This window comes from Macaca fascicularis, chromosome 4 (genome assembly GCF_037993035.2).
Source record: "Macaca fascicularis isolate 582-1 chromosome 4, T2T-MFA8v1.1".
NCBI classification, from domain to species: domain Eukaryota; kingdom Metazoa; phylum Chordata; class Mammalia; order Primates; family Cercopithecidae; genus Macaca; species Macaca fascicularis.
Window position 1 is genome coordinate 161,977,700 of NC_088378.1, and position 12,405 is coordinate 161,990,104.

At 39.6% G+C, this 12,405-nt stretch overlaps 1 protein-coding gene across 1 annotated transcript in view; it reads right to left on the reverse strand.

Moving 5' to 3' along the window:
- Positions 1 to 686: 686 nt before the first annotated feature.
- Positions 687 to 12,405, reverse strand: part of SYCP2L (synaptonemal complex protein 2 like) — a 68,674-nt gene continuing 56,955 nt past the window's right edge. Inside the window, exons 22-23 of the mRNA XM_015449902.4 lie at positions 10,542 to 10,603; positions 687 to 1,047 (exon numbers count right to left, since the gene is read on the reverse strand). Of these exons, the coding sequence (XP_015305388.4) occupies positions 10,579 to 10,603 (25 nt within the window). The 3' untranslated portion in view covers positions 687 to 1,047; positions 10,542 to 10,578. The remainder of the gene's footprint in view (positions 1,048 to 10,541; positions 10,604 to 12,405) is intronic.

Here is a 12,405-nt window from a genome sequence, read left to right on the forward strand (position 1 = left end):
TATAATGAATAAAGTATTCAATCTGTAGTCTTTCACTTCACTTACCCAGTCACGAACAAAGTTACTTTGTAGATGGCCTTAAATTATGTAGGCTTCATTTTTCCAAAATAAATTCAAATGCTTAACTGTATGTGCAGCTTCATCCACTCAGACTTCACTAGAGCATTTAGTAATTAATAACGACATGATGAATATTTCTGCCCCACTAAAGGTGACACTTTGTTGAAGCGCTGGAGAAATGAGAGTCTTTGCAGATCAAATGAGACCGCCTAGTAAGTTTACTCAAAACATATCACAGGCTGGGCACAGTGGCTCATGCCAGTAATCCCAGCACTTCAGGAGGCTAAGGTGGGTGGATCACAAGGTCCGGAGTTCAAGACCAGCCAGGCCAAGATGGTGAAACCCTATCTCTACTAAAAACACAACAATTAGCTGGGCGTGGTGGCACGCACCTGTAATCCCAGCTACTTGGGAGGCTGAGGCAGAGAATCGCTTGAACCTGGGAGGCAGAGGTTGCAGTGAGCCGAGATCATGCCACTGCACTCCAGCCTGGGCCACAGAGTGAGACTGTCTCAAAAAAAAATTAATTAATCAATTAAAAAAAATGTAAAGCCACCATTTTTACCTGAGCTATCTTCATCATCTTCAACTCAAATTTCTCCTTCCAAGAGATACATTAAATCGTATTTATACAGATGCTGCTAAGGTGTTTTATTTACACAAAACTTGAAGACATTTCTCCAACAAAAAAAGTCCATTTTACTTTTAAAATTATAAAAAAAAAGCAACACCACTCCAAGTTGTTTAACATCCTGAACTTTCTGTTAACACTATCTGACCAAATTTTAATAAGAAAGGTTAATTTTTATGAACAAATAGATAACTCAATTGCAAACTACCAACATATATTCTGTCTGAACTCAGCAGTTCCCAGGAATGCTGTTTGAAGGGGGGGAAACTGAATGCATACAGAGCACGGAAGTCTGGCTAACGCGGCCTGAGCCCGCAGTAACCTTGCTCTTTATCTTCGTCTTCAGGCAGCCCAGGCTGGCAGAAAAGGAAAAGGAGAGCAGTAATTAGTCAAGGCCAAAGTGTCCTCCTCTTAGTCCCTAAGAACCCTGTGAGCCAATATGAGCATCACTCCTTTTTATTCGCTACATCTCACTAACTCAGGTATTCAGTGAAGCATCTTACATGTTCGTCAAAAGCTCATGTCAGTGTCCTTGGCAGAGACTGCCTGGTTATCCTCAGAAACCTCTTCAATACATGCCACTCTGAAGATGTACATGCCGTCTCTCAACAGTTTAACATAACAGGCGATTTTGTTGGATGTTGGAGATAAGACGGCTCTTTCTCCGTTATAGCATCAGATGAAGTGGGTGGCCTGGCTTTAAGGGCCACACTAGGAAAACTGTATGTTGTTAATAAACAGAATGGCAATCAGCCCTATTGTTATTATTATTATTATTATTTTGAGATGGAGTCTCACTCTGTCGCAAGGCTGGAGTGCAGTGGCATGATCTTGGCTTACTGCAACCTCTACCTCCTGGTTCAAGCAATTCTCCTGCCTCAGCCTCCTGAGTAGCTGGGATTACAGGCATGCACCATCACGCCCAGCTAATTTTTGTATTTTTAGTAGAGACAGGGTTTCGCCACATTGGCCAGGCTGGTCTCAAACTCCTCACCTCAGGTGATCCGCCCACCATGGCCTCCCAAAGTGCTGGGATTACAGGCGTGAGCAACCATGCCCTATTAGCCCAATTAGATACTCATAAGTAAGAGGTTGGTAGGAGCTGGTATCAACCGAGGGAACAGATTCTCCCATCCCACCCAAACTCCAGGGCACATGCCTATTGAGAAGAATGGCAGAATCACCTGTGCGACGTAAGTTATTTCTCTATTTTTTTCTGTGTGCAGCATGTGTAATTTAATTCAGGCATCACAGATATGACTAGTTACCTATCCAACACCTATTCTCCCCCGTTTCCTTAAAAACAGAGGCCCTCACTTTTGGGGAGTGCTGTGACACACTCAGGCAAATTTTCACCTCTCCAGATTCCCCTGAAACTAGAGTGAGCCCTGTGACCTAGTTCTGGTCACTGTGATGCAGACAAAAATCTATCAGCTTGGGCTTCCAGGAAAACTGCTTCCCTGATTTTAAAAAGTAGGGAGGAAGCTGGGCATGGTGGCAGACGCTTATAATCCCAGCATTTTGGGAGGCTGAGACAGGAGGATAAGTTGAGCCCAGGAGTTCAAGACCAGCCTGGGCAACACAGCAAGGCCTCATCTCAAAATAGACTAAATGAATAAAAAACGAAAGAGGGGAGGGCGTTGGCACACATCTTTTACCTTTTAGTTTTACTCAACTCCTTCTTCCTGCCTGGGGTGTAGAAAAGATACCTAGAGGCTCAACAGCCACGCCGTGATTATAAAATTCCCAAGTCACATAAAGAATGGTAAAGCAAAAAGCTCAAAGAGCCCAGGTCCCTAATAACTACTTAAAGCTGCTGTGCCACTGGCCCTGGACTACGTTGCTGCTCTTCACAGGGGAAAAAATAAAAGCCCTACTTGGTTTAGCTGCCAGAGTCCAATTTCTGTTACTTGTGACCAAATGCAACACGCACATTTAGTTCACATTTAATCCAATTCTCTATTGGAGCTGGGAATTATTCCAATATTTTTAGAGCAGATTAGTCTTTTTTAATATCCTCTTTTAGTCCTATTTTGATTTGGAGATTTGTTGCTATTGCTATGTCCTCAAAAGAAAACAGTATTTTTTTCCCTCAATAATGTAAGTAATTCAAGATATGTGTACAAAGATACTCACTACAAATTTTTTTAATCATAATTAAAAATAACCTGGATGTCGCTCATAGGGAAAAGGATATTTAAGTTATAGCATGTTTATAAACTATTTTGCAGTTATTAAAAAATAAGATCTATATTGCTGCCTAAGAGGCAAGTCCTATTTTTATTGCTGAATGAACGAATAATATATATTTAGTATATCATTAAAATATATTTACAGGCTGGACGCAGTGGCCCACGCCTGTAATCCCAACACTTTGGGAGGCCAAGGTGGGTGGATCACCTGAGGTCAGGAGTTCGAGACCAGCCTGGCCAACATGGCGAAACACTGTCTCTACTAAAAATACAAAAAAAAAATTAGCTGGATGTGGTGGGAGGCACCTGTAATCCCAGCCACTCGGGAGGCTGAGGCAGGAGAATCGCTTGAACCTCAGAGGAGGAGGTTGCCGTGAGCTGAGATCCTGCCGTTGTACCCCAGCCTGGGCAACAAGAGCAAAACTCCATCTCAAAAACAAAATCAAAAACATATATACGTACACATGTGTAAATATTTGTATATATTCTGGTGTAAGCATCAGAATAAATCTTTGGAAGAATATTCTCCCAACTATCAAGAAATGTTTACCTCTGGATCATGGATAAGAGGAAAGGCTGGGGAGAACAAGAAAATGTAACTCTTTATAAACTTCTATGTTGTTTGTTACACAAAAGTAACTCCTATCTGTCTTTTTTTTTCTTTTTTTCTTTTTTTTTTTTTTTTTTTGAGACAGAGTCTCGCTCTGTTGCCCAGGCTGGAATGCAGTGGCACAATCTCAGCTCACTGCAACCTCCGCCTCTTCGGTTCAAACGATTCTCCTGCTTCAGCCTCCCGAGTAGCTTGGAATACAGCCTCATGCCACCACACTCGGCTAATTTTTCGTATTTTTAGTAGAGATGGGGTTTCAACATTTTAGCCAGGACGGTCTCCATCTCCTAACCTCGTGATCTGCCCTCCTCGGCCTCCCAAAGTGCTGGGATTACAGGCATGAGCCACCGTGCCCGACCCCCTATCTTTCAGTAAGTTGTAAAAACACAGAACGACCTAAGATAGAAATTAAATTTACTTTAAATATCACCACACAGAAATAAACTCAGCTGACATTTCTAAAACATCCATTTAGAATCTAGACCTCTTACTTCGCATCCAAGTACATAAATAAATGCAAACTCTCATCCTCCATAACCGCCCTCCCCCTGTTGGGTTATCTCTGCACTTGATCTTAGCCAAAAGATCTAGTGGGGTGATAGTCCGATTATCTCATTCGTCACTCCTTCTCATCCTCTTGCTGGCTTCATCTCCTCTACCTGACTTCAACACATTGGAGTAGCCCAAGAATGTTGTCCTGGGCTGCCTCTCTATACTGAGTCCCTCAGTCAATTCATCCAGTCTACGTTCAGCCCCCAGCTGTGAGCTTCAGTCTCAGATATTCAGTTACCCACATGACAATGCCATTCAGATGCTGAGATCACATATGGAATGCATGTCCTGAATGTGAGATGCATATCCATCCTTATCCTCCCCCGGCCAATCAACTGGTCCTTTCCCAATCTTCCCCACCTCCTTAAGTGACACCGGTTTCCACCCAGCTGCTTAAGCCCCAAACCTAGAAGCTGCCCTTGATCCTGCCTTTTCCCACCTATCACATCCAAGCCATCAGCAATCCTTCCAGATCCTTCTCTACTGCCCATATCATCCAATTCTCCACCCCGAAACATACATGCCTTCGAAAATAGTCCTTTGACTACTACCCATTCATTGCAATTGGAATAAAATCCAAACTCCTTACCATGGCCTGTAAGGTCCTGGGTCACCCCCACCATCCCCACCCACACCCTTCCTAACTTCATCTTATGTATTCTGCCCTTGCTTCTTCTATTGCGGCCCTCCCTAAATTCTTAGAATATACTAAGTATATTAATATACTTAATCTCAGAACATCTGCCTGGGCCATTCCTTCTGAAATGGACTTCCTCAGAAGCTGCTGGCTCCATCTCAACCTTCAGATTTCAGCTCAAATGTCACATCCTTAGAGAGGTTTCACTTGGCCTTTCCTCCTTCCACGCTATGAGTCTCTCTCTTATCCACAGTATTTTCCTTCTTAGCACAGGTATGAATCCTCATCTGTTTCCTTTATTACCACCACTTAATCCTATAGAACTGAGGTCAGGGATCCTGTGGATATCGTTCTACCCCAGCATCTAAGACAGTCCCTGGCACCTAAAAGACTTAGTTGTTTATTGAGTAATGAGCAGGCGCATACTCATATAACATTTCATACAAGTGGGATCATGTTATATATGCTTCTTTGCGACTTTTCACTTACTGTTAAACATCTTCTCAAGTCAATTAATATCATCTAAATCTTTCTTTGTAATGGCTACATGGCATATCATACGACTGGGCATCTAGGCACTTTCCATTATCTCCCTATTACGATCAAGTTTGTAATATATATTATCGCACGTATCTTTGCACTTGTCCAATTTCATCTTTAAGATAATTTCCTAGAAGTGGAATTATCAGGTCAAAAATAATAAAGCACAGTCTTGGACATGAAAACAGTTTTTTTTAAAAAAATCACCTACTCTATTGACTCTCAAGTTAAAATTAAACTAAATACAAGTTTTGCAAAAATAATTACTATACTTTCAAGTCAAATAGAATTACATCCTTATAAAAATATACTTGGATATGGTCTGCTTACAAAATCTACTTTAGACCTCTAAATTACAGAAAATCCCCAAGTGGATATCTGTATAAAAAGCCATATTAGTAAAAGCTGTGAGAATGAACAAAATAATATTCAAAGAATCCAGCTGGGTGGGAGGGTTGCTATCCTTAAAGAGACTGCATCCAAGAACAGAATAGTTGGTGGTTGTCTCACACATTCCATACTTATTTACTCTGTGATCCTCCATGACTCTGCCAGAAAATTCACGAAGCAGGAGCACCATCAGCTGAAGGACCACTCAGCAAAACACAGGGCTCTCAGAGATAACTATAAGCTTCCTCCTTTGAAAAGCTCAGAGTCAGTTCCATTGGTCTCAAATCCCCTTGCTTTAGTAGCTGCTGAAAGACGGTCATCAACCCCCACATCCTCACCTGATGCTGTGTGTACATCTCCTTCTGGACCCCAGTCCATCTACTGCTCTTCCCTGCCTTCCCCACTCCCTGAGGTCTTCCTCTCCTGCCCCTACAATTCAATCTGCCAGCAGCAAACGAATATCCTTAGCCTCTTCTAGAAGAAAATATTTCCTTTCCTCTAACTAAAACATGGCTGGTTTCTGAAGGTACCACCTCCCCCGACACCCTGACTCAATTGAAAGCTTTTTTTCCTCTGAAATCCCGTGACTTCCTGGCCAGGCAGAGGGGTAGCGTTCTCCTTGCTCCCCACTGCTGCACACAGGCATGACTCTGACTCTCATAGACACCTCCCTGCTGATGTTTGTCATCCATCTGCATTCTACTATCAACCTCCTGGCCCCTTTGTCCACTGGGCCCTGGTTCCTATCAGCTTAGCAGTAATTACAACACTATCACGAAGCATCTGTTTTCAAGCTCCGGCTTCTTGGTTCTTCAAGTCCCTCCTTCTTCTAGTAGTTTCTTCAGTGCCACCACAGCTATGTGCACTCCAACCTGTTATCATCACAGATGTCTTGATTCTCAACATCCCACATTCTGACCACATCTTCCAGGCCTTTCGCCATCACTTGTTCTCCTTGCTTACCTGGACAATTTTATCCACAGGAAATGCCCATCCGTTGAACCCATTACTTTATCTAACTGGTCCATCAAAGGAACTGGCTTCAATTTCTCCTTCCCAGTCAGGCTTAAGGTGCATCACTCTAACAACTCCTGAGCAAACACCTCAATTTCTTGGACTGAGACTGCCTCTGGATTCTGGCAAAACCACTCCCCTAGATGAAGCCTTCTCTCTAACTTTCTTTACACCTGAATCTGAGCAGAATTTTGCTGGAGAAAAATCATGCAAGAAAGCTCATTACAAACCTCAAAAGGACACTTAAGGCTAACCAGAAATTACTAGAATCAGCAGTACACTAACTAGGAAGAAAGAACAGAAATTATTGTTAATGATTTTAAATGTTTCTCCATTAAGTTCAGTGTTGCTGCAGACATTGTATCCCTAGTTTTTTAAGAGTCTTATTGTTTATTGGTTGGATTTTACTCATGAATGGGTGCTGAATTTTTATCAAATGTGTTTTCTGAATTTACTAGAATAAGTATGTGGTTATTCTATTGATCAGGTAAAAATAAATTAATAGATTCTTAAATGTTAAACCATCCTTGCATGTATGATATCCATCTACTTCTAATGGCTTTTCTTTTTTTCTCCTCAATACACACACATACACACACACACACACACACACACACACACACACCCTCCACCCATACACATAATACTGGTGGAGTATGTTTGCTAAATTTTTAGCATTTTTGTATTTATGTTCATTTGAGACTGATCTATAATTTTCTTCTCATGATTGTCCTTGCCCTGTTTTGGTATCAAGGTTATAGAAACTTCCTAAAATAAACTGGGAAGCTTTCCTTTTTCCCCTCTTCCTTGGAATCATTTGTTTATGGATTACTTATTCCCTATAAATTTGATAAAACTTATATTAAAAATATCAGGACCTGATGTATTTTTTTTATAAATTAAGGATGGGCTTTTTATACTATCAATTTAATTTCTTTAGTTATGATTCTAGGTAATACATATTCATCTAGGAAATTGTTCATTTCATCTAAGTTTTCAAATTTGTTGACATATTGCTGTTTCTAATATATTCTTTTGCTTTCTAAGGCCTCTATGAATTGGTTATTTCTACATTGGTTATTTCTACATTTCATTCATATTCATCTAGGAAATTATTCATTTCATCTAAGTTTTCAAGTTTATTGACATATTGCTGTTTCTAATATATTCCTATGCTTTTTAAGGCCTCTATGAATTGTTTATTTCTACATTTCATTCAAAATTTCAATTGTGCCTTCTCTATCATTTTATTTTCTTGATCAGTCTGAAGTGGAAGTTTGTTTAATGCATTTAGTCTTTCTAAAGAACCAGGTTTGGTTTTACTCCTTCCCCTATGGTTTCCATTTTGTTTATTTTGGATTTGAAACTCATTATTAACTCCCTTCTAATTGCTTTGGACTTGTACCAGTAGTCTTTTTTCTAATTTGTTTTTCAATCATGTTCTGTCTACTTTTTCCCCTCTCCTTGTCCTTATACATTAGAATCAGCTGGTCAAGTTTCAAAAAATAACCCTGCTGGGGCTTTGAGAGTGGTAGATTTAATTCCTTTACTAATGTAGGCAGAATGGACACCTTTATGTTATTCCATCTCCCATTCATTGGTCCTGATTTTAGTGATAATGCATTTAGAATTTCACGATTAAGCAGAATACTGGCTTTTGAGCTGAGATTTATCATACTACAGAGTAACCAGTCACTACTATTTTATTAGGTTTTATGCAAATTCAAAAACAGATGTAGAATTTTCAAATGCTTTTGGAAATAAAGATAATCATAATGATTTTTCTCCCTAGATCTATTGGTAATTAATGTATTAGTATATTCCCTAATATCAAACCATCTTTGCGTTCCTGGAATAAATCTCATTTGTTCATGACAATATGCTGCTAAATTCTGTTTGCCAACACTTTATTTAGAATTTTGGTGTGGTGGTTGTTGTTGTCATTATTGTTGTTGTTGTTGTTATTATTATTGAGACGGAGTATTGCTCTGTTGCCCAGTCTGGAGTGCAGTGGCATGATTTCAGCTCACTGCAACCTCTGCCTCATGGGTTCAAGCAATTCTCCTGCCTCAGCCTCCCAAGTAGCTGGGATAACAGATTCCCATCACCATGCCCAGCTAATTTTTGTATTTTTAGTAGAGATGAGGTTTCACCATGTTGGCCAGGCTGGTCTCAAACTCCTGATCTTAGGTGATCCACCCACCTCAGCCTCCCAAAGTGCTGGGATTAATAGGCATGAGACAACATGCCCAGCCTAGAGTGGTTATTTTAAGTGAGATTGTTCTGTACCTCTCTTTGCAATTTTTGTCGCATTTTGACATTGTAATGCAAGATTTATGTTAAAATTAGGAAATTTTTAATCTCCTATGTGCTAGAATGGTTTGAGCAGCACTAACATTATCCTTCCTTTAAAAAATTAGTAGAATTCCTCTGTGATATAATCTGGATCCTACACATATTTATAGGGTACTTCCTTGACAACTTTCTCTCTCTTCTATGAAGATTTTTCTGCTAAGGTGTCCCATCTATTTAGAAGTTCATTTTGTTAAACTGTATTTTCCTGGAAAATTGCCCAGTTACTCCGGGTTCTCATCAAGACTTGGATGTGCACAGACATCTGCAAGTTAAAATGTTAAATAAACTGTAGTTCCTGCTTGAGCCACATATTTCTCCCACCCTAAGTCTTCCTTATCTCTCTAACTGGCAACACCATCCTTCTCATTGCAAAAGACAAAAACCTAGAAGACTGACTTCATTCTTCTTCCTTTACCTACTGCTTCCAGCTATCAGCAATTTATTAACTCTAGCTCCAAAATATATCTGAAATCTCTCTATTTCTCACCACCTCCACTGCTATCCTCCTGCTTAGAATCACTATCTTGGACACAAAAAGACTTCTGGTTAGACTCTCCTCTTCCAGTCTTCATTCCTCCCATCAATTCTTAACATAGCATCTAGAGTAATTTTCTTAAAATATAAATCAGATTATATTATCCTAATCTATTCCCAGGTTAGGATCACCAATACCTTCACCAAAAACCACATATATTTTCTCTAATCCTTAGTATAAAGTTCAAACTCCTCAACATGGACCATGAAGCCTTACCTCATTGAGAGTTTACCATGCTCCCAACTTCACTTCAAATAACTGCCTCCCTTACTGTTTCTCAAAGATGACCCCACCTGACCATGTTACTTTAAACCACAAGTCTAGTTTCTTCTTATTCTTGAAACCTCATCTTAAATGTCATTTCCTCAGAGAGACCTTTGATGAGCAACCTATCTTAAGTTGACACTTCATACCACTGCTCTCTGCCAAAGCACCTTGTTAATATCCCTCAAAGCACTTGTTGTCATCGTTTTGTTTACTTGCCACTTTTCTATCTTCCTTCAAAAAATGTATCTTTTAATGGGTTGCCTCCATTAAACACGTTTGTGTGTTAACCACTGAACAGGCTGAATATACCTAACCTGAAAATCTGATATCCAAAATGCTCCATAATCCAAAATTTTTTAAATGCCAATGTCAAAGAAATGTTCACTGGAGCATTGTGAATTTCAGATGTTTGGATTAAGGATGCTCAACCAGTACATATTCTGCAAATATTCCAGAATCCAAAAACATCTGAAATCCGAAACACTTCTGGTCTCACGCATTTTGGATGAGGGATGCTCAACCTGTATCTCTATGTCCATCATAGTAATTGATGCAGGGTAAGCATTCAGTTATAAACACTTACTGAAGGAATGACCCAGACCCAAAAGGATAGTTTCTAAGATGGGAGAAATTGCTGTAAAGGAAAAGCTCCCCTGCAGAGATGCCCTATAAACAAAGCGTTACAGTATCTTTTAGAGCTTGTCCCCTGCCCTGACCCCAATTCACATCCACTGAACAATGCAAATCTTTGCACCTACCTGAGGGCTGCAATCACAAAACCAGGCTTTGGCTTTCTTACGAAGTCTGAGTTGATTTGAACCTAGAAGAAATTGGTTCATCTCTTATTACATTCACATTAGGCAATTTAAAAACAAGAACATACATCTAGATACATCCGCATATCAGAGTTATTTCACAGACCATTATATTACTTAATTATAGAGACCAACAACCAAGGATATTAACATAGAGATTAACATGTTCATTTGATTCCATTTTATGCATTCTCTCTGTCAGTACCACTGGCCCACAACATACCCAGAGGTATTTCATGGGCACTGTCAAAGCACTGAATCCCTAACTCCTTGGAGTTCTAAGCTAGGGGCCGAAATAATCCAGTCTGAGGGATATTCTTTTCATTTCTTTAACAAAACACATAGGCCATCACTGACATGAAAACATAAGACAAGGACAGACAAGGGATACCTGTTTGACCTTGAATAAGGCTGACTAACTTCTTATAAGGCCCTTGCACATCAAGCACTCAGCCCAGGGCCAGGCACCCATAAGCACTCAGTGTGAGCTAAGAGAATCACCATCATCCCTCACTGGCAAGCCAGAGGACAGTTTTCTTGGTGTTCGGAAGAGAAAAGAACAAACGTAAAACCCCAAGGGAGGTATATTTAGGAGATGGTTGTTTTTAAGGCATTTAAGTTCACACAGGGACCTGTTATCAAAGAGAGATGAATGCAAATAGTAATTAATATCTTACAATATTTGAAGAGAAAGTTGCCTAAAATTGGGGATTTAGTCAAAATAAATGAATCCCCCAGGTTTCAGAAGACTAGGGGATACAATCTTCTCTAGTGCTTAACACAGTGTGGCTTTTTATCAGCTGTTCTCAAAGCGTGTCTGGGGAACCCCTAAGAAACCAAAGGTTCTGTGAAGTCAAAATTATTTTAGTAATAATAATAATAATATTAAGACATTATTTGTTTTTTTAAATTCTTACTCCCTCAAAAATGTCCAGGGGAATTTCCCAAAGGCTACATGACTCACAACAGATTAAACTCAGAAACAGATACGAGAATCCAGCCGGCTTCTATTAAGCCAGACATTAAAAAGATTTGCAAAAACATGAAGCAATGCTATTCTTCCCACATGCTTCCTGTTCTGAAAAGTCTAGTTATTTTTCACAAAAATCTGTTATTTATATCAACACGAAAAGGTTTATTGTTATTTTAAAATAAGTGTATTTTTAAAAATCTGTCTCAATTTTTAATATGAAAACTATTCACAGAGAGAACCCACATAAGCAAAAGCTCTTTGGGAATCCTTAGTAAATGTTAAATATGTAAAGAGGTCCTGATTCCACGACCTTGGAGAACCACTCACTCCCAAACATGGGTATTAAGAGAAGACGGTTTAAAAGGTGTCAGCACCTTTAACTATACATAATGCAACACGGAGGGAGACGGTGTGTGAGGGATTGTGGGAATGGTTCATACAGTCATTATCATTAACTGTGTTAACTGGAGTAAAAGGCAGGATAGATAACGCAAATTTTAAAAGATTTTTTTTTTTTTTTGCTTTGAAATATATGCATGACCAGAAGAATATCCTTCCTAAAACCACGTGCCTTAAATTTCTGTGAAAGCAGTTGATTCTCAATTGGAAGATAAAGCTTTAACTATTATAAGTTTATATGGGGATTCCTTTTGATTATTCTAATGGGAAGAGAACACTAGAATTTTCCCTCAGGGCAGAAGTAGAGAAGTAGGAGTCCAGACTCAACTCTCCCCTTCTTTGGGCTCCAAAACATGGGACGATATCCCAAATGGATAGAAAGAGAAGCCCCAGAGGATGCACTGACAAATTACAGTCCAGTGAGTCATAGCATGA